This window comes from Pan troglodytes, chromosome 7, assembly GCF_028858775.2.
Source record: "Pan troglodytes isolate AG18354 chromosome 7, NHGRI_mPanTro3-v2.0_pri, whole genome shotgun sequence".
In the NCBI taxonomy this organism is placed as follows: domain Eukaryota; kingdom Metazoa; phylum Chordata; class Mammalia; order Primates; family Hominidae; genus Pan; species Pan troglodytes.
The window spans coordinates 151,780,447-151,803,859 of NC_072405.2; the positions used below are offsets into that span (position 1 = coordinate 151,780,447).

A 23,413-nucleotide genomic window follows, 5' to 3' on the forward strand; every position below is an offset into this window, starting at 1 on the left:
GCTGGCAGTCACCTGCACTGTAGGCTTCCGCCATGAACATCCTGTGCTCCTGTGGCATCAGTGTGGCCTGGCTGCTCTGCGACTTGTGAAGCAAGATGGTGGTGGGGTGTGACCATTTGTCCCTGCGGGCAGAGTCCTGGTGTACCTTCATGCAAGATGAGTCCTTCATGGATGTGGAGACAGGGAGGGAGATTCTGAAATGGAGGAGGGGCCCTGGGTGTTGGCATCTGAGTGCGTGTATATTTCTGCATTAGTACAGGGGGTGCTGAGCGCAGCATTGACTTCCATTGGGGTCAGCTGCATCCTTCCATGTGTTTGTCCTTCCATTCAATGGACTGGCTGGGCCCTGGGAGGAGGGCAGGGGTCTCGAGGCCTCAGGGACACTGTTGAGTAGGCAGCATCACCTGTAGGCCTGGTGGGGCCTGGCCTCCGTGCAAGTGTCAGGTTCTGAGGTTGGGTTTGAGACAGACATGGCTGGTGGGACATGGCAGGGCTCAGGGTATGGTATCCCTAGCTCAGGCTCTTGATTTGAGAGAGCCAATCTCATTCCGATCTCATGTGAGACGGCCTTGGTCATCCAGACATCTGGTGGAGTCTCCGAGGGGAGTGGGGGAGCTGCAGGAGCAGTGAGAGTGGAGCAAGGGAGGATGCAGGGGCCTCCAAGGAAGGCCTCCTCTCTTTCCTCCAAGGTGGCCTCTGCCTCCTCCTCCTCTTCTTCCTCCAAGCTGGCCTCTGCCTTCTCCTCCTCTCCTTCCTCCAAGCTGGCCTCTGCCTTCTCCTCCTCTCCTTCCTCCAAGGTGGCCTCTGCCTTCTCCTCTTCTCCTTCCTCCAAGGTGGCCTCTGCCTTCTCCTCCTCTCCTTCCTCCAAGCTGGCCTCTGCCTTCTCCTCCTCTCCTTCCTCCAAGCTGGCCTCTGCCTTTTCCTCCTCTCCTTCCTCTTCTCTTGCAAATATGGGGAAAGCACTACCTCAGGCTGTGTTAGTGGCCACAAAGGGCCAAAAGAGACTGCGTCCTTCCTTTTGGGGATGCTGCCCAAGCCTTGTCCCCCATCACGAGTTCTGCCAGTGAGCCCCTGGGGCAGGAACAGGCTCCTGCTCCACCCACTTCCTGACCTTATTCATTTGTTCACTCTTGGTACCCACTTCCCAGGTGCCTAGTATGGGTGGGACATGTTCTAGGCTCCTGGGATGCATCAATGAATGAGATAAAGTCAGCAAATCAAATCAGTGAATTCTGTGGTACATTAGAAGACAGTTCATCTCTCAATATTTTACCCATTCATTTGTCCCACCATGGGAGGGATGCATGTCAGATCATGCCACTCAAAATCTACCCATATGCCTCCCATTTCACTCAGAGTAAAACCCAAAGTCCTGAAGATGACATAAGACACCGATGCTTCCATCCACGAGGGTGTAACAAGGACCAGCTTCACCCTCCTGCCTTAAACAACTCAAAAATTGGAAAAATATACAAAACCATGATTATCAGACATCAGACAACAGCAGCACAGGACAAAGATCTCTGAAAATGGAAAACTAGCACGGTGAGCCCAGCATGGCCACAGCCAGCTGCCTGGGAAGTTTCCAGTTTGCGGCGCAGGGAGAGGAAGCCTGATAAAGCCCAGTAGTCTCTCTGAGTGGAGGAAGTGGACGTGAAAGTCTTGGGGAGCCAAAGTGGCTGGAGTTTGCTGGGAAGAGTCACAGGAGAGAGCTGCAAAAGGAGGAGAGAGAGTTCTGGGGCTTTGCAGGGGATCCCCTGCATTCCCTGTCTTCATCTGAGCTCAGTACGTTTGGGAAAAGAACCACAAAGCTCCAAAAGGAGTAGAGGGAACAATCTTTGGAACTCACACAGAGCTAGGAAGAGTTCCTTTTCTCATCAGCAAGAATGGAAAACCTGGTAATTCACAGCGCATTAGGTAGAGTGCTAATGGTATGACCTCAGTAATGGGGGAAAAAATCTGCCCTAAACAACAATGCTTTGGCTCTTCCTACTAAAGCTTTAAAATCAAAGCCTCAAAGGAACCAAACTTTTCAAGTAATTTAATTGTGTTCAAGAACAAATCTGAAGAATATTTAAAAAGTACAGGAATATCCAGTACCCAACAAGGCAAAATTCACAATGTCTAGCATCCAATCAAAATTTGCTAGGCATGGAAAGAAGCAAAAAAATATGATATACAATTAGGAGAAAAATCAATTAATTGAAACCAACACAGAAATGATATAATTAGTAGACAAGGACATTAAAACAATTATAACTATAAGGTTGGTGCAAAAGTAATTGCGACTTTTGCCATTACTGTCAATGATATATTTCTCATGTTCAACATGGTAGAGCAAAACATAAGCATGGTAAGGAAAGACATGGAAAATATAAAATGATGAAGAATACATTTCATACTATGAATACACTAGTTTAGCAGCAGATTAAACAATGTAGAAGCGAAGATGAGTGAACCTGGAGACACAGCAACAGAAACTATCCAAAAATGAAACATACAGAGAAAAAAGACTGGAAAAAATAAAACAGAGCATTAGTGAGCTGTGGGACAGCATCACATGGCATTTTGTATGTGGAATTTGCATCCCCACAGAAGGAAGGGGAAAGAAAACATATTTGAAGAAATAATACCTCAAATACATTTTACAAATTTGATGAAAATGATAAATCCACAGATCCAGGAAACAACGAATTCCAAGCAAAAGAAATACAAAGAAAACTACATGAAGACACATTGAAATAATATTGCCCAAAGCCAATGATAAGAGCAAATCTTAAAACCAGCCATAGAAAAAAGACACATGAAAGGAACGAAAAATCAGAGCACAGTTCTTGTTGAAAACGGTACAAGCTGAGAGACAGTGAGCAACAATTTAGCGCCCTGAAAGAAAAAAACAAAATGAAACAACAACCTGCCAAGCTGGAATTCCATACCTAGAGAAAATATCTTTAAAAACGGAAGGTGATATAGAAACACTTTTCATGTACACAAAAACCAGAAGAAGTTATCACCAGGAGTCCTGCACTACAAAAAACGTTTGAGATAGTCTTCCAGACAGAAGGAAAATGACAACAGATGGAAATACGAAACTACACAAAAGAATAACAAGCACCACAAATGGGAAAAATGTAGGTAAATAGAATTTGTTTATTTTTAAAATTTAAAGTAGAAATAATAATGCATTGTGGGTTTATAACAAATATAGAAGTAAAATATATAACAATAATAGCACAAAAGCCAGGAGGGGGAAATGAAAACAAAATATTGGAAGGTGCTTATACTCTTAATTTTACTCGAAGCTATAATTTCACTTGAAGGTAGACCGAGATAAGCTAACATGTATATTAGAAACCCAAAAGCAGGCCAGGTGCGGTGGCTCACGCCTGTGATCCCAGCACTTTGGGAGGCCGAGGTGGGTGGATCACGAGGTCAGGAGATCGAGACCATCCTGGCTAATATGGTGAAACCCTGTCTCCACTAAAAATACAAAAAATTAGCCGGGCGAGGTGGCAGGTGCCTGTAGTCCCAGCTACTCGGGAGGCTGAGGCAGGAGAATGGCGTGAACCCCGGGGGGCGGAGCCTGCAGAGAGCCGAGACTCCGTCTCAAAAAAAAAAAAAAAAAAAAAAAGAAACAATGACTAAAACAACATGAGACAAAATATGTGTGGCTAACAAGTCCACAAAGGAGATAAGGTGGAGTCATAAAAAATACTCAATGCAAATAAAGGCAGAAGGAGACAAAAAAAATGCATAAAAACAGATGAGACAAAGAGAAAACAAATTGCAAGATGGTAGACTAAAACCAAATCATATCAAAAGTCATATTAAATATAAATGATTAAAGCACCACAATCAAATAGCAGAGATTGTCAAATTGAATAAAAAAGCAAGAGCCAAGTGTACACTGCCTGTACAAAATCCACTTGAAATATAGTAGCTACCAATCAATCAAAAGTAAAAGGATGGAAAACGATATATCATGCTAACACAAATATTTAAAAAACTGTGTGGTTATGTTAATATCAGACAAAGTATATTTTAGAGTAAATAATATAACAGGGATAGAGAGAATCAGTTCATTAATCAAGGAGATATAAGAATTTTAAATGTTCATGCATCTAGTCACAGAACTTCAAAACACATAAAGCAAAGAAGTTAGAGCTAGAAGGAAAAATAGACAAGTCAACGATCTTAGTTGAAAAAGTCAACATCCATCTATTGATAATTGATAAAATAAGTCGACAGGTAATCAGTAAGAATATAAAAGGCTCAAACAATTATTAACCAACATAACTGAATTGACGTTTATAGAACTCTAACCACAAAAGAATAAACTTTATTTTCAAATACACATGGTACATTTACCAAGGCAGACTATATTCTGTGCCATAAAAAGTCTTAGCAAATTGGAAAGGATTCAGATCCAACAAAGCATGATCTCTGACCACATGGAATTAAATTGGAAATCAATAACAGAAAGATAGATGGAAAATACCTAAGTATAAGGAAACTAAATAACATACTTTTAAATAATCCATCGGTAAAGAAGAAATAAAAGGTAATGAAAGTAAAAGGCATCTTGAACAAAAGAAAAATGAAAACACAGCATATAAAAATCCCTGGGGTGCAGCATTAAAACACCTGTATTAGAAAAGAATGAAGGTCTGAAATCAGATTATAACTGAATAAATTAGGAAAAAACCAGCAAATTAAACTCAAGAAAAAAAGAGCAAAAATCAATGAAATAGAAAATAACAAAAAATAGAAAAAAATCAATGAAACCAGTAGGTTTTTTGAAAAGATGAAAACATTGATAAACCACTAGCAGGATTTATTAGGGCAAAAAAGTAAAAACACAGATTATTAACATCAGTAAGAGTGGGTACATCATTACAGGTTCTACAGACATTAAAAGAATAATGAAGGGATAGTCTGAATAACTTTATGCCAATAAATTTGGTGACATAGATGGAATGGACACATTTCTTAGAGTCATAAAATACCAAAGCTTACTCAAGAATGAAATAGCAAGAATAACCCAAATTATGAAAATTGAATGTGTAGTTGAAAACTTTCCCATAAAGAAAATTTTAGGCTGAGTTGCCTTCATTCTTGAATTCTATCAAGTGTTTAAGGAAGAAATAATACCAATACTACAAACTCTTCCAGAAAATTGAAGAGGAGGGAACACTTCCCAACCCTTCCATGAGGCAAAACCTGACACCAAAACCAGATAAAGATATTGGAAATAAAGAAAACTACAGCCTAATATCTTCCATGAACAGACACAAACTTTCTTAATAAAACAATTTAAAGTACACAGAAATGCTTATCCGTCATCTCCTAGCGGGGCTTATCCTGGGAATACCAGGCTAATTGAATATTTGAAAAATCAGTCAATGTAATTCACTAGATTGACTAAGGAAAGAAAATACAATGATCTCAATAGATGCAGAGAAACATTTGGTAAAACCCAACATCTATTCAAAAATAAACATAGGAATTAAGAAAAATTCCTCAACCTGATAAAGAGTATCTATAAAAATCCTACAGCTAACATCACACTTTATGGTGGAAGGCTGAATATTTTTCCACATGACTGGGAATGAGGCAAGAAGTCTGCTCTTACCTCTCTCATTCAACATTAGACTATGGACTTAATCAATGTAAGAAGTCAACAAAAAGGAATAAAAGTCATACAGCCTGGGAAAGAAGAAACAAACCATTTTTATTTGTAGAAGGCATTATTATACAAGTGGGAAATTCCAAATCTACAGAAAAGCCTACTAGAACTAAAAAATAAGTTCAGCAAATTTGCAAATTGTAAAGTCAATAAACAAAAATTATTCATATTTATACATACTGGCAATGAACAATTGGGAATTGAAATAAAAAAGGTACCATGTACACTAGCACCAAAAATCATGAGTTATTTAGGCATAAACCTAACCAATAATTGCAAGGTCTGTATACTGTAAACTACAAAATATTGATGAAATAAATCAAGAAGATAAATAGATACACCATGTTCATGGATTGGAAGACTCAATATTGTTCAGATATTAATTTTCTCTAACTTTTTCTAAATATTCAATGCAATTTCAATAAAAACCCCAGCAAGAATTTTTTTTTGGTAGTAACCAACAAGCTGTTTCTAAAATTTATATGGAAAGGTAAAGAAACTAGGATAGTCAAAAAGATTTTGTAGAAGAACAAAATTGGAGGACCATTACCAATGTCAAGACTTATTGTCAAGCTATAGTAATCAAGGCAATGTAATATTGATAAAAGCACATAAATATAAATATGTGTAACAGAACATGGATTCCGGAAAAAGGCCCACACATATAAGGTCAATTGATTATTTTTGTTTTGTTTTGTTTAGAGATAGGGTCTCACTCTGTTGCTCAGGCTGGAGTACAGTGGTGTGGTCATAGCTCACTGCAGTCTCAAACTTCTGGGCTAAAGCAATTCTCCTGCCTCAGCCTCCTGAGTAGTTGGGACTATAGATGCATGCCACTGTGCCTGGCTTCAACTGATTTTTGATAAGTGTGCAAGAGCAACTCTATTAAAAAAGCATTAACAGATGGTGCTGCAATAATTGAACAGACGCATGCAAAAAATAACCCCTAATCCATACCTCACACCATATGAAAAATTTACTCAAAAAGATCATAGACCCAAAAGTAAGACCTAAACTTCTAAAACTTTCAGAAGAAAATATAGGAGGAAATCTTTATGATCTTGGGTTAGACAAAGATTTCTTAGATGTGACACCGAAAGCACTATATAAAAGAAGAAATGATAAATTTGATTTCATAAAAATTAAAAACTTCTGCTTTTTGAAAGATACGTGAAACATGTTGGAATCAAAATGGAGTCACTGTGTTAAAACTCTGATAAATGGGGCTGGAGGAAGCCTTAAAGGAATGGTTCTCATGCACAAATGCCTGACTGCAAGAACGATCACAAAAGACTCTGCAAAACCCACAACCTTGCACAAAGGCCAATTGCAACCTTACACACACACACAAATACTTCTGTGAGGTCATCTACCCAGAAAACTGTCTTTCCAACCTAGGACTCACCCCAGCCTTGTTATTGACCCTTGTAGCCAAGAATTATTATTTCAGAACAACTTATGTAATCCATCATTTTAATTTTGCCTTTAAAAACTTACCCTTGCCCCAGCCTTGAATAGGCATGTGGTTTACTATGGCACACGTATTACTATTGCAATGCCCATTCCTGAATAAATATCATTTTCTTTTAGAGATCCCCTCTGTCTTTATTTTATTTTTGTTTTCTAGAGAGAGTCTTGATCTGTTGCCTAGGCTGGAGTGCAGTGGCACAATCATAGCTCACTCACTGTAGCCTCAAACTCCTGGGCTCAAGAGATCATCCTGCCTCAGCCTCCCAAGTAGCTAGGACTACAGATGCATGCCACCATGTCTGCCTATTTTTTTTTTTTTATTATAGAGGCAGGTTGTCTCTATATTGCTCAGGCTGGTCTTGAACTCCTGGGCTCAAATGATCCTCCTGCTTCCGCCTCCCAAAGTGCTGGGATTACAGGCATGAGCCACTGCACCTGGTCCCCCTCTCTTTTATTTAGATTAAGGGATATGCATTAAAAAACGATAAGCTGCAGACTTGGAGGCAGTATTTGCAAATCACATATCTGATAAAGGACTATCTCCAGAATATAGAAAGAACTCTCAAAACAAAACAAAGCAAAGCGCAAGCGGCCTAAGGAAACACAGGCAGGAGACTGGGACAAGGCATCAGAGGAGGCAGACAGATGGCAAAGAAGCAACTGAAAAGCACTCAACATTTCTCACGAGGGAAACCAACTAACACCACAGTGGGCTATCACTACACATCTACTGAAATGGCTAAAATCAGAGACACTGGAAATACCAAGTGCTGGTGAGGTTGCAGAATAGCTCTGAGCTTCCATACATTGCTGGTGGGAATGCACAGTGGCACAGCCCTCTTGGAAGATAGCCTGGTATTTGCTAATAAAGTTGAATGTACACTTACCAAATGGCTCAGCTACCCACTCCTAGGCATTCACTCAAGTGAAATGACTACTGACTAAAATATATACACAAACATTTATACTGGCTTTATTTATGATATCTCCACATGGAAATAATCCAAATGTCCCTCACCCTGGGAATGTATAAACAAACCATGTCACATTCACAGTAATGCTACTCAGCAACAAAAGAGGTGAATCACTGATAAACACAAAAACATGGATGCTCCAGGAGGGAAACCAGACTCCAAAAGCTACATGTGGTGTCATTTCACTTTTATGACATTCTGAAAAAGGTGAAACTACAGACAGAGAGCAGGTCAGTGGTTCCCCGGGACTGGGAGTTGGAGAGAGTTCACTACAAAGGGACGGGAGGGAGTGTCTGGGAGATGGAGCTGTCTGGGCATCATGTACCCACCGCCATATTTTGTTTGTGATGGTGAGTCCATGACTATATACATTTGTCAAAATTTGAAAGCTATACACTAAAAATAGTGAATTTTGTCGTCTGTAAATCATACGGTAATCGAAAAGAAAAAAGACACATAAGAACAAAAATGGTCTCTCTGCCCTTATTTCCTTCTGCTCTCCCTTGCTTATTCCACCCCAGTGGTGGGGTGCTCCCACCACCGGGCGCACATCTACTTCTGGACCTTTGTGTGGCCACTCCTTCCATCTGGGGAACACCTTTCCTTCAGATGGCTGCCTGGCTCAGTCCCTCACCTGATTTTAGTCTTTGCTCAGTTGTCACCTTCTTGAAGAACTGATTTAAATCCTTACCCCACACTTCCCCCTCCCCACCCTCTCTTTTTTCCATGCCACTTTTTGCCCTGTAACATCATATCATTTACTTTCCTGCTTCTGGTCTCACTGGCAGGTCTCCCTACCTGGAATGTAAGGCATGAGGGCAGGGTCTTTATCCCTTTTGTTCCCAGCAGCATCCCCGACACCTAGAACACCTGGTCCACATAGCAGGTGCTCAGCAAATACTGGCAGAATGAATGGAGAGCTTCATAGCAGGTGATGTATCCAGAGCCACCACCGGCCCCGTCCTGACCTTGGACATGGCATTGTGACAGCCCTCCCACCTCTCCAGGATCCAGTCTGTCCCCTGTAATCATCACACCAGATCCAGCTTCCCAAATGTCTCCTGGTGGACCCTGTGAGGCTCTGTTTCCCTGGCCCCTCTGCCCAGAGCATGCCTCCTTCTCCTCCTTTCTTTCTGTCCCTTTGCCAGGGCTGTAGGAGGATACCCACCAGGCTTCTCCATCCCATAACTGCAGCAGAGGGTTGGAGTTGCCTGAGAAGCTGCATTTCTGCACATCTGAGCTTTGCTGTCTGAAGAGCTCTAGAGACTCCGTCCTAGAGATCACGTGTTCTGACATCTCTTGGCATCTCAGGGCCAGGGCAGCTCTGGGGAGGCCCTCAGACCCTGCTCTCTTGATCTTGAGAGGTCAAGACACAGTTTACCCCTTCTGGAAGCCGCCTCCTTCCTGTGGCCTCTCAGAAAACTAGCCAGTTCCCTGATCCTGGAAAGGGTGACCTTCCAGACAAACCTGGCTGGGGCCCACTCTGGGAGTGGGAGTGAGGATCCTGTTGGAGCTAGAGCCCGGCTTCCCCCAGAAACAGCAGTGGTCACAGCGCGGGCCGCAGGCACCAGCGAGGCCTGTACTTTGCCCCTCCAAACCCACATCGCAGCCCCTGTGGCTTCCAGAGTTAAATGCATTTTTAAAAATAGAAAAACGATGTGAACACACTATTAGCAAACATCTGCAGAGGAGTACTCTTGGCTTAGCAGCAACAGAAGCTATGGCAGAGAAGGGAGGCCTGACAACATTCAAACGCGGACTGCGAGAGCCGGAAATACCTGAGTTCACAGGCAGGTACCGAGACAGTCCTGGAACAGCCACCGTAGGCAGCGTGGATTGCAACCGGGAATCCTGCTCTGAACCCATGGCTTGGCTGTGGGCCCCAGCCCTGATGGACGAGTGTCTGGACAGCAGAACCTGCTCTGAGTCCCCATAGAGGGGGCGGGCAGGGCTCTGGGCTGGGGGCCAGACAGCTGTGATCTGCATATCGGACACAGGAAGGTAGAGATGCCCTTTGTGTCTTTCCAGGTTCCTGGGACACTGGGGTTCCCTGGGGACCCTGGAAGGCTGTGGAGGAACCTTCCTTTATTCGTGTCCCTTAAATATCTGCAGAAACTCTGGCTGTGGTATCACCTCAATTCTGCTGAATAGAAGCCGAGGCTCAGAGAAGCAGGTGAACGGTCTGTCCATCCATTCAGTGACCCGTTCACACAGCCTGCAGGCACTGTTGGCAACACAGGCCATGGTCCCTCTGGCCCTCACACAGGTGCAGGCTATGTGGGCAAGGCCCTCACTCCAGTTTAAGCTTCCGCCCTCCTGACCTCCTCTCCTCCAACCTGATCCCCACTCCAACCCCTGCAGGCTGCTCCTGGGGACAGGACCCTCCTTCCTCAGCACAGGGGCCCCTGGATGGCCTGCAGGGAGGCTCCCCTGACAGATGAGGAGGCTGAGTACCGGTGGGGGGGGTCAGGGGGTCCCTGCTGGGGTTGAGCTGACCTGGAGTTTTGGGACACGGCTGACGACACTCTACCCATCGGGGTGCGGCTGTGTGGCCTTTCAGAACACTGCCTGTCCGTGGTTGGGGTGCAGTGCAGACCCACAGGAGCCCACCACTAACTCTGGCCTCACGCCTGTGGGCTGGCCCTGTCTACGGCACTGGCCCTCCCCCGCCCTGGCAGGCCTGACCTCACCCCTGAGGTCACAATGGTTCCAGTGTCCACAGCATCCTTTCTAGGGTCTGTCTGTGTTGTGGGGACAGCAGGCGTGCGTGTGTGCCTGTGTTTGTGGGTGCGTGCTCAGACGTGTGTCCTCAAGGGGTCCCGGGCCTGCCCCTTCCTTCTCTGGGCCTCAGTTGTCTCCTGGGAGACCCGTGGATGATCCGGCTTGGGCCATTTGTTTGCCAAGTCCAGGTCCCTGTGCGGGTGGCAGGTCCCGGGGCTGGAGCTGTGACTTCCCCTCTGGGTCTGAGTGTGAGCACCTGCGATGTGCTGGGCTCCCCTCTGGGCATGAGTGTGAGCACCTGCCATGTGGTGGGCTCCCCTCTGGGTGCGGGTGCTTGCCGCTTCTGGGATCCTCTCCAGCCGAAGGAACCAGGAGCGGGGACAGCCTGGGAGCTCAGCCTGTGGGGCTGGGCAGGCTGCCCCGAATCAAATCCAGCCCCCTCTCTGCTGACCGCGTGCCCGGGAACCTCGCCGTGCCTCACTGTGCACTCCTCCCCATCTGTAAGACTGGAGCAGGACCGAGGGTCAGAGCGGCCGCTGTGGGCCTGGCCCTGCTCACCGCCCTGGGATTGGGGTGGAGCTCAGAGAGGGCCAGGAGCCAGCGGCTGGTCGCACAGCAATCAGTGGTGGAGATGAGCCTCAAACTCAGGTCCCCAGACCCAAGTCTAGGGTGAGGACGAGGCCCCTGGACCAGTGGCACCCCCTCCCTCCCCGCCGCCTGCTCCGCGACCCGGCCCCCGCGCGGCCGGCAGATGGCGCTGCGGGCCCAGGCAGGACTCGCGCGGCAGGAGGGCAGCGGCCTGGACGGGGGCCTGTGAGAGGCGCACGTGCCACCCAGCCCACGCGCCCTCCCCGCCGCACCCTCCCTCCAGCCAGGGACCCGCAGAAAGGGCGTCATGGGTAGGGGTGCCTGGCATCCCACCGCCTTAGGTCTGGGGCTGCGGGCACTACCCACTGGGGGCAGTGAAGCCGGAGGGCGCCACGTGGGTCCCACCACCAAGACTTTGCCTAGGCCGTTCCCCCTCCTGCTGTTCGCCTGCAATGAGGAAGGGGCCAGACTCAAGGGCCGGGCAGCCCCCTGGCCTCCCAGGCTCCTTCTCTGTGTCCCTGCCCAACTCCCCGGGGTTCCTAGGCTGCAGCCAGGTTTGAGGCTTTGTGCAGTGCCTTCCTCCTGGAATGCGCCCTGCCCCCCACTTTCCTAGAGAAACTCATTTTTGCCCTTTCCTATTTGTCCTTGGAGACCCCCGCCCAGGCCACCTCCTCAGGGAAGCCACCCTGATTTCTTTGGGCTCCCATAGCCTTTATTCTCGAGGCGGTTTATTCAACCTTGCTGGGCTTGACTGGGCGGCGGGATGGTGGGGGCTGTGGTTTGACTGGAGGTGACAGGAGGGGCCAGGTGGACACCCATGCCCCTCGTCCAGCTGGGTCCCACCACCAGCTCCCCTCGCTGCTGCCCCAAGGCCTGACTCTGTGAATTTCCCTTCCCAGGAGACAGTGGCCCTGTTTGACCAGTGGACACCCCCACAGAAGACGTAAACATAAGACCTGAAGCTGTAAAACTCCTAGAGGGAAACAGGGGAAATGCTGTTTGACACGGGTCTTGGCAATGATTTTTTGGATATGAAGCCAAAAGCACAGGCGAAAAAGCAAAAATAGACAAGTGGGACTACACCAAACTCAAAAGCTTCTGCACAGCAAAGGAAACAACAAAATGAAAAGGCAGCCTACGGAATGGGAGGGAATATTTGCAAACCCTCTCTCTGATAAGGGGTTAACATCCAAGATATATAAGGAACTGCTGTCACTCAATAGCAGAAAACCAAATCAGCCAATTAAAAAGTGGGCAATGGATTTGAATCTACATTTATCCAAAGAAGACAAATAATCAACCGGTATATAAAAAGGCACCCGACATCACTTATCACCAGGACATGCAAATCAAAGCCACAGTGAGACCGACTTGCACCTGTTAGGATGGCTGGCATCAAAAAGACAAGATGGCAAGTGTTGGCCGGGGTGTGGAGAAAGGGAGCCCTTGTACCCTGTTGGTGGGAATGTAAAATGGTGCAACCAGTATAGGAAACAGCATGGAGGTTCCTCAGAAAACTAAAGATAGACCTGCCATCTGATCCAGCAATCCCTCTACTGGGTTACAGCCAAAGGAAATGGCACCAGGATCTTGAAGATAGAGCTGCACTCCCATGATCGCTGTGGCTTTGTTGAGGATAGCCAAGATACGGAAACGCCCGAAGTGTCTGTGGTCAGATGAATGAAGAAAGAAAATGTGGTATAGACACGTGATGGAATATTAACCTTTAAAAAGAAGGAAACCTGCCATATATGACAACGTGAATAAACCTGGAGGATTTTATGCCAAGTGCAATAAAGCCAGACCCAGAAAGGCCAATGCTGCTTGATTCTGCTTCTACATGGAATCTAAAATAGTCAAAGTCAGAAGCAGAGAGTAAAATGGTGGTTCCCAGGGCGGGTCGGGGGAAAGGGGAAAGGAGGCATTGCTGCTGAATGGGGATAAAGTTTCAGTGAGGATAAGTTGCAGAAGTCTGCCGTGCCACATTGCACCCATAGTTAACGGAACTGCACTGCACACTTAAATGTTTGTTAAGTGCGTAGATCTCACGTTAAGTGTTCTTATCACAGAAAAACAAAAACACCCACCACAAACAACCACCACGGAGCACACCCGACCCAGCTTCTAGTGGCAGCGCTGGGATCCCCAAGGGGGGCTGCAGGGCCTCCAGGTTGGCCCTCCCCTAGCAGCTGCGGCCTGGCGGGGCTCTGGGCTCTTGCTGGGGCTCTGTGCTCCTGGCTGAGGGAGTCCCTGTCCTCTCTGAGCCTCGCTGCCCTCAGGTGCACAGCAGGGATGGACTGAGGCCCCTCCAGGGGGGGCAGAGAAAGTGCCCACCTCCTGGCCCTGGGTGGTTCCCATCCTGCAGATGGTTGATTTCCTATGCCAAGATTGCCTAGGGAGGGTCCCACTGGCAGCTCTGGGGTCCACAGGGTGGGGCAGCCCCGGTCAGCCCCAGGCCCGGGTCCCCAAGCTGGGACACTGCCCAGGGGCTCTTCCTCGCCTTCCAGGGCTCCCCTCCTCCTCCACACCCCCTCCTACGCTTTCACAGAAAAAAGAGTGGAGAAAAGGCAAAAGAAAGAGGTTTTCTCCTCCGCTTTCTGAAAATGAGATTTTAAAAATAACTCCTGGCGGGGGGAGCGCTGGGAGGGGCCTTTCTGGGGAGGCCAGCCAAGCCTGCTCTCCCTCCTCCATCGGCAGCCACCCCCCAGGGCCTTTCTGGGGAGGCCAGCCGAGCCTGCTCTCCCTCCTCCGAGCCTGCTCTCCCTCCTCCGAGCCTGCTCTCCCTCCTCTGTGCCTGCTCTCCCTCCTCCATCGGCAGCCACCCCCCGGGGCCTGGGTCTGCATGCCTCCACCTAGAGGCTTCTTCTGCCGGGCCCCCTTCTCTGTCCCTCAGGAAGGTGGGGCCTTCCTGACCTGCTGGAGGAGGCAGCAAAGGCCAGTGTTTAGCAGGGCGGCTGCTGGGGGGAGGGGGTGATGCTGATGGTGGAGGAATGTATGTCAGGCCGTGGCCCCAGGCAGGAGAAAGGGGCTGGCTCCTACAAGTCCCCTGCGTCTCCTCTGTCTCGCCGGTGCCCTTGGCCTCCTCTCGGCTCACTGCTCACCAGCCACAGGCCTCCTGGGCTGTTGTTTCATGGTCCTCAGGGGCTGGGGCTTTTCCTGCCACAGGGCCTTTGCACACGCTGCTCCTAAGGCCCGCCTACCCCCTGCTTCAGCATCATTCCCTGAAAGGCCATCTCAGATCACAGAATGGACACAGAGTGTCCCCCCGACCTCGACATTGTCAGAGCTCCCTGCAAATTTCCCTTTCACAGTGGCATTTCCTTCTGGGTTTCTCTCTGTTGCCCTCCCAGCTTATAGTAGAGAGGCACCGGAGGGTGGGCTGGGCACAGATGCTCTTGCTCCCTCACCCCACACTTAGGCTCTCGTCATTCCCATTCTTCACCTGCCATCACCTGTGTTTCTCTCTGGGGGGATCTCTGGCCACTGCTGAAGCTACCAGGGAATCCAGCTTTCCTGGGAGCAGCCCTTGACCCGTGATTTGGGGGTGGGGACAGATGGCTCAGCCCTACCCCTCCGATGGGGTGACCCAGTGGGATCAAGCCCCGGTGGCTTCCAGGATGCTGAGTGCTTGACAACGCCAATCCGGCTTCCCACCTTCTGAGTCTCTCTTCCTCCCCCACCCCACAGTGTTTCCTGGGATCACATCCCAAGAACATGCCTGCCCTGAGTTGCTGCCTTGGGGTCTGCGTGGTAGGCAGAAGAAATGCCCCAAAAATGTCAATGCTCTCATGCCTGGCACCTGGACTTATTAGTTTTTATGGCAAAAAAGGGCTTTGTAGCTGGATGAAATTAAGAATCTTTAGGGACATTATTATCCAGGTGGCCCCCAGTGCAATCATGTCTGGCCTTACAAGAGGGAGGCAGAGGCAGGTTTGACTACAGAAAGAAAGGAGGCCGTGTGGCCCCGGAGGCAGAGGTTGGAGGGAGGCGGCCACCAGCTTCCGGCAGAGGTGAGGAAGGCTCCTGCCAGAACCTCTGGGGCGAGCGTAGCCCTGTTGGCTTGATTTTGGCCCAGGGATGCAACTTTAACCCAGGATGGTGTTAATTAGTTACAGCAGCTCCAGGAAGCACACTCTCGGCTGCAGGGGAGCCCACACTGAGACGCACTGGGTGGGCTTCATTCTTGCTGCCAAATGAAGTTGTCCCTCCAGATGCTGGGCACATGGCCACCCAGGAGTGGATGGCATGTCCCAGCCTCTCTTGCAGCCAAGGGGGACCACAAGACCAAATCCTCAGCCCTGGAATTTGAGAAGTGGAGTGGGCAGTGCTCTGGAATTTGAGAAGTGGAGTGGGCAGTGCCCTGGAATTTGAGAAGTGGAGTGGGCAGTGCCCTGGAATTTGAGAAGTGGAGTGGGCAGTGTCTCCTTGTGTTCTCCATAGGAAGCTGCCAGCCCACGACTGCCTTTGCCCCTCCCGGGCTGGGATGCGGTACGTGCCGCTGCACCTCGGCCTCGCAGATGAGGACACCCACCCCTGGGTGAGGGCAGAGCCACAGGCCAAAGAGCCTGGGCTCCTGAGTATCCCCATGGAGCAGAGCTGCCCTCGAGGCCTGCAGTGGCTGGACTGTTGCAGGAGGGAGACAAATGTTCTGTCTTGTTTTAGCCACTGTATTTGGGGGTGCTTTGTTGCAACAGCTTAGATGTCTCCCTGACTGATACAGCTTGGTTTAGAGGCCACTAGCCAGCTGAGGCTTGGTCCCCAGGAGGTGCTCAGTGGCGGTCTGCAGAATGAGCATGTCAGGATGAACTGTTTCTTCCTCTTGTAGTCACACAATGATATTGATAGCTGAGCTGCCATTCAGGACCATCATGCGGCCGGAGCCCACCAGGCTGAGCTGAAGTTGACCTGCGCCTGCCTTGAGAATTGGTGTCGGGGGGCCACCTGGCTGGAGCACAGGAAGGTGGAAAACACATGCTGGCCATGTGAATACAGGACCACACTCACCACGGCTGATTCTGAGGTCCGAGAGCTGGGTGTGCTCCTGCCTACAGGTGCCTGGAGGGCTGGGCTTCAGCCTCTGCTGGGTCTCCTGGGCTGCACCCCAGCCTTGCTGGAGGTGGGGGAGGGCATGGGGTGTGGCTTGTCTGGGGAGAAGGGTTCCAGCTCACCTGCTGGGGCTGAGCAGGCCTTTCTTTAAGTCTGGCCCAGAGGATGTGGCCCAGGCCTGTCCTGAGGGGTTCTCAGGGGGGTGGGAAGACAGAATGGGTACAGGGTTTTGCCATGACAACCCTGGCCTTCCCTGCCTCCCGCATGCCCACCTTCCTAAGTCTGAGGCTGGCACTGACCTAGGAATCTCAGCGGAGGGAGCTGGAGCCTGGGCTGCTCAGAGGGTGTGGCCCCGAGGGGCAGGGCCCTGGACATGGGACCATGTGCAGCCTGAGGTCATCACCAGGACACATGGGAGCCCATGGAAGGCAATGGAGGGACCATATCCAAACAGATGACTTCTGATGGGGGTGCCAGCCAGGCCTGGGAGGCTCTCAGGTACGGAGCAGGCCAGGTGGGCTTCCTGAAGGAGGTGATATGAGCCAGAACCTGAAGGGGGAGCACGAGTTTGCATTGCAGAGGAGAGTGGGAAGGGCACCCTCTCAAGGCAACTGCACAGAGATGTGGAGGTGCAAAAATACAGAGACCAGGAGAGGGGAGGGGCCCCTGCTCCCCAGTCAAGCCCCGTCCTGTCCTGCGTCACAGCCCTGCTGTATTAGAGGCTGTGGTAACAGAGAGCCTGGCATGAGTGACACTCAAACACCAGGGGCATTGACTGCTCGATCACATCCCAGTCTGTGGCTGGGGTTCTCCTTGTGAAGAGCCAGGCCCCAGCTCAGGCCCCTGGGAGCACTTACCTTTCTTTCCCTGAGGCCATCTCTGGCTGCCAGGCTCCTTGCAAGCCACACCTGCTGGGGATACAGCAGCCCACGGCTGTTTGGGCAGGCGGGGTAGCTCTGAGGCCATCCCCGGTAAAACTGTGCTGGGATGCGTCTTCCCAGGCTTTGTTCCCTTCTCTGTCTCATGTCCCCACCCCTACCAGCACTTGATCCCACTTTGGGGGAACTGATATCCCCATGAGCTCTTTGTGGCTGAAGCAAGGTCTGACCTGCTTCATAGGGACTACTGGAGTTGCTGAAGATGGGGACTGCTGACCTGGGCTCTGAAGACTTCCGGAATGCCTGTGGGAGCCCCGTGGTCTGGAGGGACAGGCCAGCTGAGGCTGGATCAAGGCCTCGGCTGCCCTGAGGGCACTCACAGGCTGCGGCTGTGGACACCAGGCTGACCCGAGGTGAGTCAGGAGGAAGAGTGCTGGTGGGGACAGGCTGGCGGTCTCTGGGTGCCAGGTTCTCATGGTCTCTGAGCAGGGCAGGTGAGCAGATGTGACTGGGGATTGATCTCGGAGGGTTGCTGGGTGCAATGGGAAGGGTTAAGGATGGGAGGCTGGCCCAGAGGGTGGCCCTGCAGGGTCCAGGCGAGGGGCAGGGTGCTGGGTGAGGGGCTGCAGTGATGCCCACAGAGAGTTTAGTGCGCAAGAGGCCACTGAGCCCACAGGTCCCCACTCAGCCTCCCCCACAGCCCCAGCCCACTCCTGAGTGGAGGCCCTTTAAACGCAAGGTTCTGTCCTCCCCTGGAAGGCCCCTCCCCGTCTCCTGGGCAGCCAAGTAAACAGAAGCCTGTCTCCCGGGCTGCTGGCATGGCCTCCTCTTGTCCTGGGACCCCCAGCCCAGCAGGTCTGCCCCCTCCTTCTGTAGCCACTCCAGGCGAGCCACTTGGTGAGGGAGGGGAATGGACGGGAAGGGGGACGGGGCACCTGGGGCTCTGAGAATGTGGGAGCAGGAAGCGGCCCTCTGACCCATCTTCCAGAAGAAGATGCTCTGCCAAGGTCATGAAGGAGAGTGGCAGTGGGGCTGGGCCAGGATGGGGGCATGCGGGCATCAAAGCCTCCCTGTAAAGGTCCTTCTCCTCCCTACCCTCCCCAATGCTCTGATGCTCTGAAGTCCCCAGGGAAGGGCTTGGCTCTCTTCCTGAAGCCTTTGGATCATGGACCTGGAGGTGTGCAGGGTCCTTCTCACTCTTTAGGGCCCCTTCCAGATCATTCTCCTGCCCTTGCCTCTTCTAAAACCCAGCTCTGGATCTCAGAGGCAGTGGAAGGGGCAGCCAGCCATCCATTCACTCATCCATCTATCCACCCATCCACCCACCCATTCACCCATCCATCCATCCATCCATCCATCCATCCATCCATCCACCCACACTTCCACCCACCCAACCATCCATCCATCCATCCATCCATCCATCCATCCATCCATCCATCCACCCACACTTCCACCCACCCACCCAACCATCCATCCATCCATCCATCCATCCATCCACCCACACTTCCACCCACCCACCCACCCAACCATCCATCCATCCATCCATCCATCCACCCACACTTCCACCCACCCACCCACTCATTCACTCCCCCACCCATCCACCCACCCACACATTCATCCATACATCCATCCACCCACACACCTCTCTACCCACCCATCCATCCACCCATCCACCCACCCATTCACCCAACCACCCATCCATGCATCCACCCAGGCACCCACCCATCCACCCACCCATTCACCCACCCAACCCACCTACCCATCCATCCATCCACCCATCCACCCACCCACCCACCTACCCATCCATCCATCCATCCATCCACCCATCCACCCACCCACCCACCTATCCATCCATCCATCCATCCATCCATCCATCCATCCATCCATCCATCCACCCACCCACCCATCCACCCACTCCTCCACCCACTCATCTGCCCACCCATCCGTGCACCCTGCTCATGGTCAATGCCTTCACTCCTGAAGACCCTGGCCCCTGCCCTGCCCTGTCCCTAGCTCTCCTGTCATCCTATTGGTGATTTCTCTCAGCCCCTCGGACTCCTCTAAGGATTTTGTCCTCTCACCCAGCCACCCACCTGACAAACTGTACCCAAACTGCAGTCCCCTTGTCCCCACCGCACTCTGGGGATTCTCGCCCCAGCTCCTGCCCTCGAGGGCCAGCCCCAGCACTCCTTTAGTGAGGTGGAAGCCCACAGTGTCTTCCACCTGTCTGGCCTCCTCCACCCCTCCTCACATTTTGCCATGGCCTCTGCCCCCTCGCTGGCCCCTCTCCTGTTTTCTTGTACTAGTCTGGCAGCCCCAACTCCCTGCTACCCTTGCCTGTGCCCTTGCAGTGGGCTGCAGCTGAGTGAACTCCACCTTGCTAATGCCTGCACTTGGCTTCAGCAGCAAGGAGGCTGGCTCCGCTGCCCTCCCTGGTCTGCCCAGCCTCTCCTCACCTAGCAACCACCTCGCACCTTCTCTCCCTCTAAGCCCCCATCGTCTCTCTCCTCACACTGTGCTGCTGGCCTTGCACCCTCCTTCCCTGAGAAGCTGAAGGCATTGGAAGAGGACTTTGCTGGTGCCCACCCACTGTACTTGTGGCATTGGGCGCTGTCCACCCCGGCCTGCTCCGGTGAATGCCCCATCCCTCCTCCCAGCCAAAGGCAGCATTCAGCTTCTCCCATTCCATCCCCCAACTCACGCTGTCACTCCAGCAACTCTTCACCCTCTTTCTCCTGCATCATGATACCGCTCTTTCCCAGGTCGTTCCCACTGGCATGAAAGCATGCTGCGATTTATCCTGTCTCTTGACCCCACTTCCCTTCCATCTCCTGCCCTACTTCTCTGCTCCACATTCAGAGCCGAACCTCAGGAAGGTCATTTGTCTTTGCTGCCTCCACGTTCTCCCCTCTCCTTTGCTCTTGAACCCACTCTCACCGGGTTTTAATTTCCAGTGCTTCACTAAAGCAGCTCTAGCAAAAGTCATCAATGACCTCTGCGCTGGTAAGTCCGAGGTCACTTGTGGGGCCTCATTTGATGTGATGCTCCGGCAGCACATGGCTCAGGTCCCTGCTCCCACACTTCCCACGCTCCCATCACTGCCCGCTCCCTCTTGGTGCCCTCACTGGCTCCTCATCTCCTTGACCTGGTCAGGAGGGAGGACCTGAAGCTCTCTGCTTGCGCTTCTGCCCTTTCTAACCCCACTCCCTCAGTGATTCATCTAGTTTTGTGGCTTAAACATCATCTCCCCAGTGTCTCTCTCCAGCCTCCACCCCTCTACAAGCAGAGCAGTCCAGGCTCTTGTGTGAGCGGATCTTCTCCAGCCTCTGGGCTCCACTCTTATCCCCAGCATGGCGCTGTCCACGGTGCTGATTTAGGAAAGTACTTCCCATTGATCAAACAGGCTGGTCAATGTCATCTCATCTGCAACTGCAGCAGAACAGGGTTGGTTGGCTCCATTTTCAGAGGCTCATGGAAGGTGAAAGACTAGCCCAGGCCCTGACAGGTGGAAGGACCCCCACGTCTGTGCTGCTCATGGCTGTAGTCAATGGCTCAAACAGAGCCTGCCTGCCACACAGTAGGTGCTCAGTGAATATTTGTGCAGAGGGAAGAGACTCTTAATCAAAAGGCCCTTGAGCCGGGGGCGTGGCATAGTGGAAAGTGATTGCCCAGCCCAGGGCTTCAGCTTGGCATCTGTGTATGACTTCTCTGGGTCTGTATCCTCACCAGTAAAACAGACTGAATATTGTTACCCCTCCCAAGGGTGTTGGGAGAAGGATCTGACAATTCATGGTCATATTCATCCATTCCCACTTCCTAGCCTCCCAGTGTGGCCATCCCCAGACAGCTGCCTGGTCTGGCTCCTGTGTCCACCTGACTACATTCTTTCCTGGACTGTGTGCCCAAGTGAGGTCCCATGGCTGCTTTGCTCACTTCAGTATCCCTACAGCTAAGCACATTTGCTGAATGAAAGAAAGAAAGAAGGAATGTAGGGGTCTCTCCTGAATGGAGGACCTAGATTTGGGCAGGGTGTGGACCATGGGCCAGCAACGTGGGTGCCTTCTGGGGACCACGGATAGTCTGAAGGGTGGCATGACTGAACCAAAACCAAACTCCTCTTCCACCTCCTCTCCCTCCTGGGGCCGCACCTCCCTCTGGATTCCAGGGTCAGCTGTGTCCAGGCTGCGAGCCAGGCTGTTCCCACAGGCTCCTCCCTGTCTCCGTCTACAAGGCCTGGTGATCTGGCCCTGCAGCCTCTCCCCAGGTGGCGTTTTCCCATCCTCATGTTCATCTTGTCCTCCCCTGGATCTGACCTTGAAGCTGGGCCCCCAAAGTCCATTCTCTGCACAGTGGCCGGATCAGCTTTCAACTGAGAGTGACTGCTTCACCTCCTGCCCCAAGCTGGCCACTGTCTTCAGTGAGAACCTCAACATCCTAAGCTCGCTCAGTCCCCACGTGGTCACGCTGGCCAAAGTCTGCAGCCTCCTCGCCATCGGGAAGGCTCTGCCCAAAGAGTACTTAGTGAGCATCCCCTTCCGTACACCCAGGACCGCCCTCTCTTCCTGGTTTGCTGTTGCTGTTCCCTCAGAAATGCAGGGCCCGGCCTCGCCTCATCACCAGGTGGCCCTGGCCATCCCCAGCTCTGCCTTTCGAGCTCATTCGGCGGCTCCTTCCAGACTGGCCACCTCTCTTCGCGCCCGGCCTCCTGGTCTCCCGCCTGCGCGGGCCGCTCCCGGCCCTCCCCGCCCTGCCGGGCGTTCACTGTCCCCTCCGCCCGCAGGTCCCGCGGCGCCCCCGGAGCCCGCCTTCCCGGACATCTACGGCGGGGACGCGCAGCTCTGGGAGGCGCATTTCCGCGGCATCGGGCGCGCCTACCGCGCGCTGGGCAAGCAGGACGACTTCGCCATCCGCGTGCTCACCGAGAACTTCACGCTGCCCTTCCCGTTCGCCTGGCCGCCGGGGCCCGACCCCGCCTGCGGGCCGCTCTTCTACGACCCCCGCGACCGCGCCGACTTCGACTTCCTGCTGCGCGGCCCCGGAGCTTCGCCCCCAGCGCTGCTGCGGCCCCTGCACGCCACGGCCCAGGCAGCGATGCGCAAGCGGCACCTGGAGCGGCTGGCCCTGAGCTACGCCCGCGCGCGGGGCCCGGGCCCGGCCCCGTCCTGCTGCTGCCCGGCCCCGCCGCCGCCTTCCCGGAGCCCGAGGCCAGCGCTTCCAGCGACGGCACCCCCAGGCTGGCCCAGGCCCCGCTGCTGCCCCGAGAGCCAACAGAATAAATAAAGAGTTTCCCCAGCTCTCCCGCGCCCGGCGCTTTTCTGCACACACTCCGACAGGCCTGGGCGGCTGGGCCCGGCGGGGAAGGGGGGCGGTGGGACGGTGGACCAGGAACCCAACTGGGACACCGGGCCAGGCCGGGCAGCGGTGGGACTGGGAAGCCGCATGGGTCCGAAGGTGCAGTGAACACATTCGCAGTAGAAACGGTGACGGAGGCAGGCCCTCTTCAGAGGGAGGAGGACCCGGGTACGGTGGGTGGGGGGCCGGGCCTCCACCCTCAGTGCCCACGCCCTGGGACCCTCCCCACAGCTCTGCGGTGGGGACTAGCGTCCCCATCCCACAGACCAGCATACCAAGGCCCCATGCCTCCAGGGAACAGCTGGGATTTAGTTCGCCACATGCAGACACCAAGTCTGGCGGCTTTCCCGTTTCCCATGATAGAGGGGGCAGCAGGATGGGGAGGGGGCCGGGAGAAGGGGCGACGCAGCAGAACAGAGGAAGAGAAAAGAAAGGAGTGGAGAGCATGCGTGGGGCAGAGAGACGCGAAGGAGGGGGCACCACAAGGCACCTGCCCCTCACTTGCTGCCTCCCCCTTCCTGGTCCTTGGGGAGGGGCTGCCTCCTGCTTCCCCCGTGTGGGGCTGAGTCTGTTGAGCCCAGCGTGGCCAGCAATGACCTGGCCTCTGCCCTGGACCACCTCCCTCTGCAGGTGACAAACCCCTGCCAGAGGCCTGGCTCTGCTGTGGGCCCGCTGGTGGCAGGGCGGAACGACTGCAT

General features: G+C 52.1%; 2 protein-coding genes and 1 long non-coding RNA gene across 4 annotated transcripts in view; 1 reads left to right on the plus strand and 2 right to left on the minus strand.

Moving 5' to 3' along the window:
• The window catches only part of LOC129135623 (maestro heat-like repeat family member 5), a gene marked incomplete at its 5' end in the record, with an annotated part of 74,473 nt that extends 63,731 nt beyond the window's left edge, over positions 1-10,742 (minus strand). Inside the window, 2 exon segments of the mRNA XM_054656481.2 lie at positions 13-194; positions 10,627-10,742. Coding sequence (XP_054512456.2) covers positions 13-194; positions 10,627-10,742 — 298 coding nt within the window.
• Positions 10,743-16,085: 5,343 nt separating this feature from the next.
• Positions 16,086-18,113, minus strand: LOC107976460 (uncharacterized). The gene is made up of 4 exons (XR_001720467.3): positions 17,641-18,113; positions 17,343-17,393; positions 16,785-17,034; positions 16,086-16,384 (listed from the first exon to the last, which is right to left on the minus strand). It is a non-coding gene; the product is annotated as an uncharacterized LOC107976460 (long non-coding RNA).
• Positions 18,114-18,155: 42 nt separating this feature from the next.
• On the plus strand, positions 18,156-22,658 carry C7H8orf90 (chromosome 7 C8orf90 homolog). Of its 2 annotated transcripts, none has more exons than XM_063817410.1 (2): positions 18,156-18,260; positions 22,144-22,658. In XM_063817410.1, exons 1-2 carry the CDS (start codon positions 18,182-18,184, stop codon positions 22,641-22,643), a joined length of 579 nt encoding a protein of 192 aa, XP_063673480.1. In that variant the 5' UTR covers positions 18,156-18,181; the 3' UTR covers positions 22,644-22,658. The 2 variants fall into 2 exon arrangements, with proteins under 2 accessions (XP_063673480.1, XP_016815445.1); XM_016959956.3 differs by having other exon boundaries at positions 18,156-18,218.
• Positions 22,659-23,413: the final 755 nt, after the last annotated feature.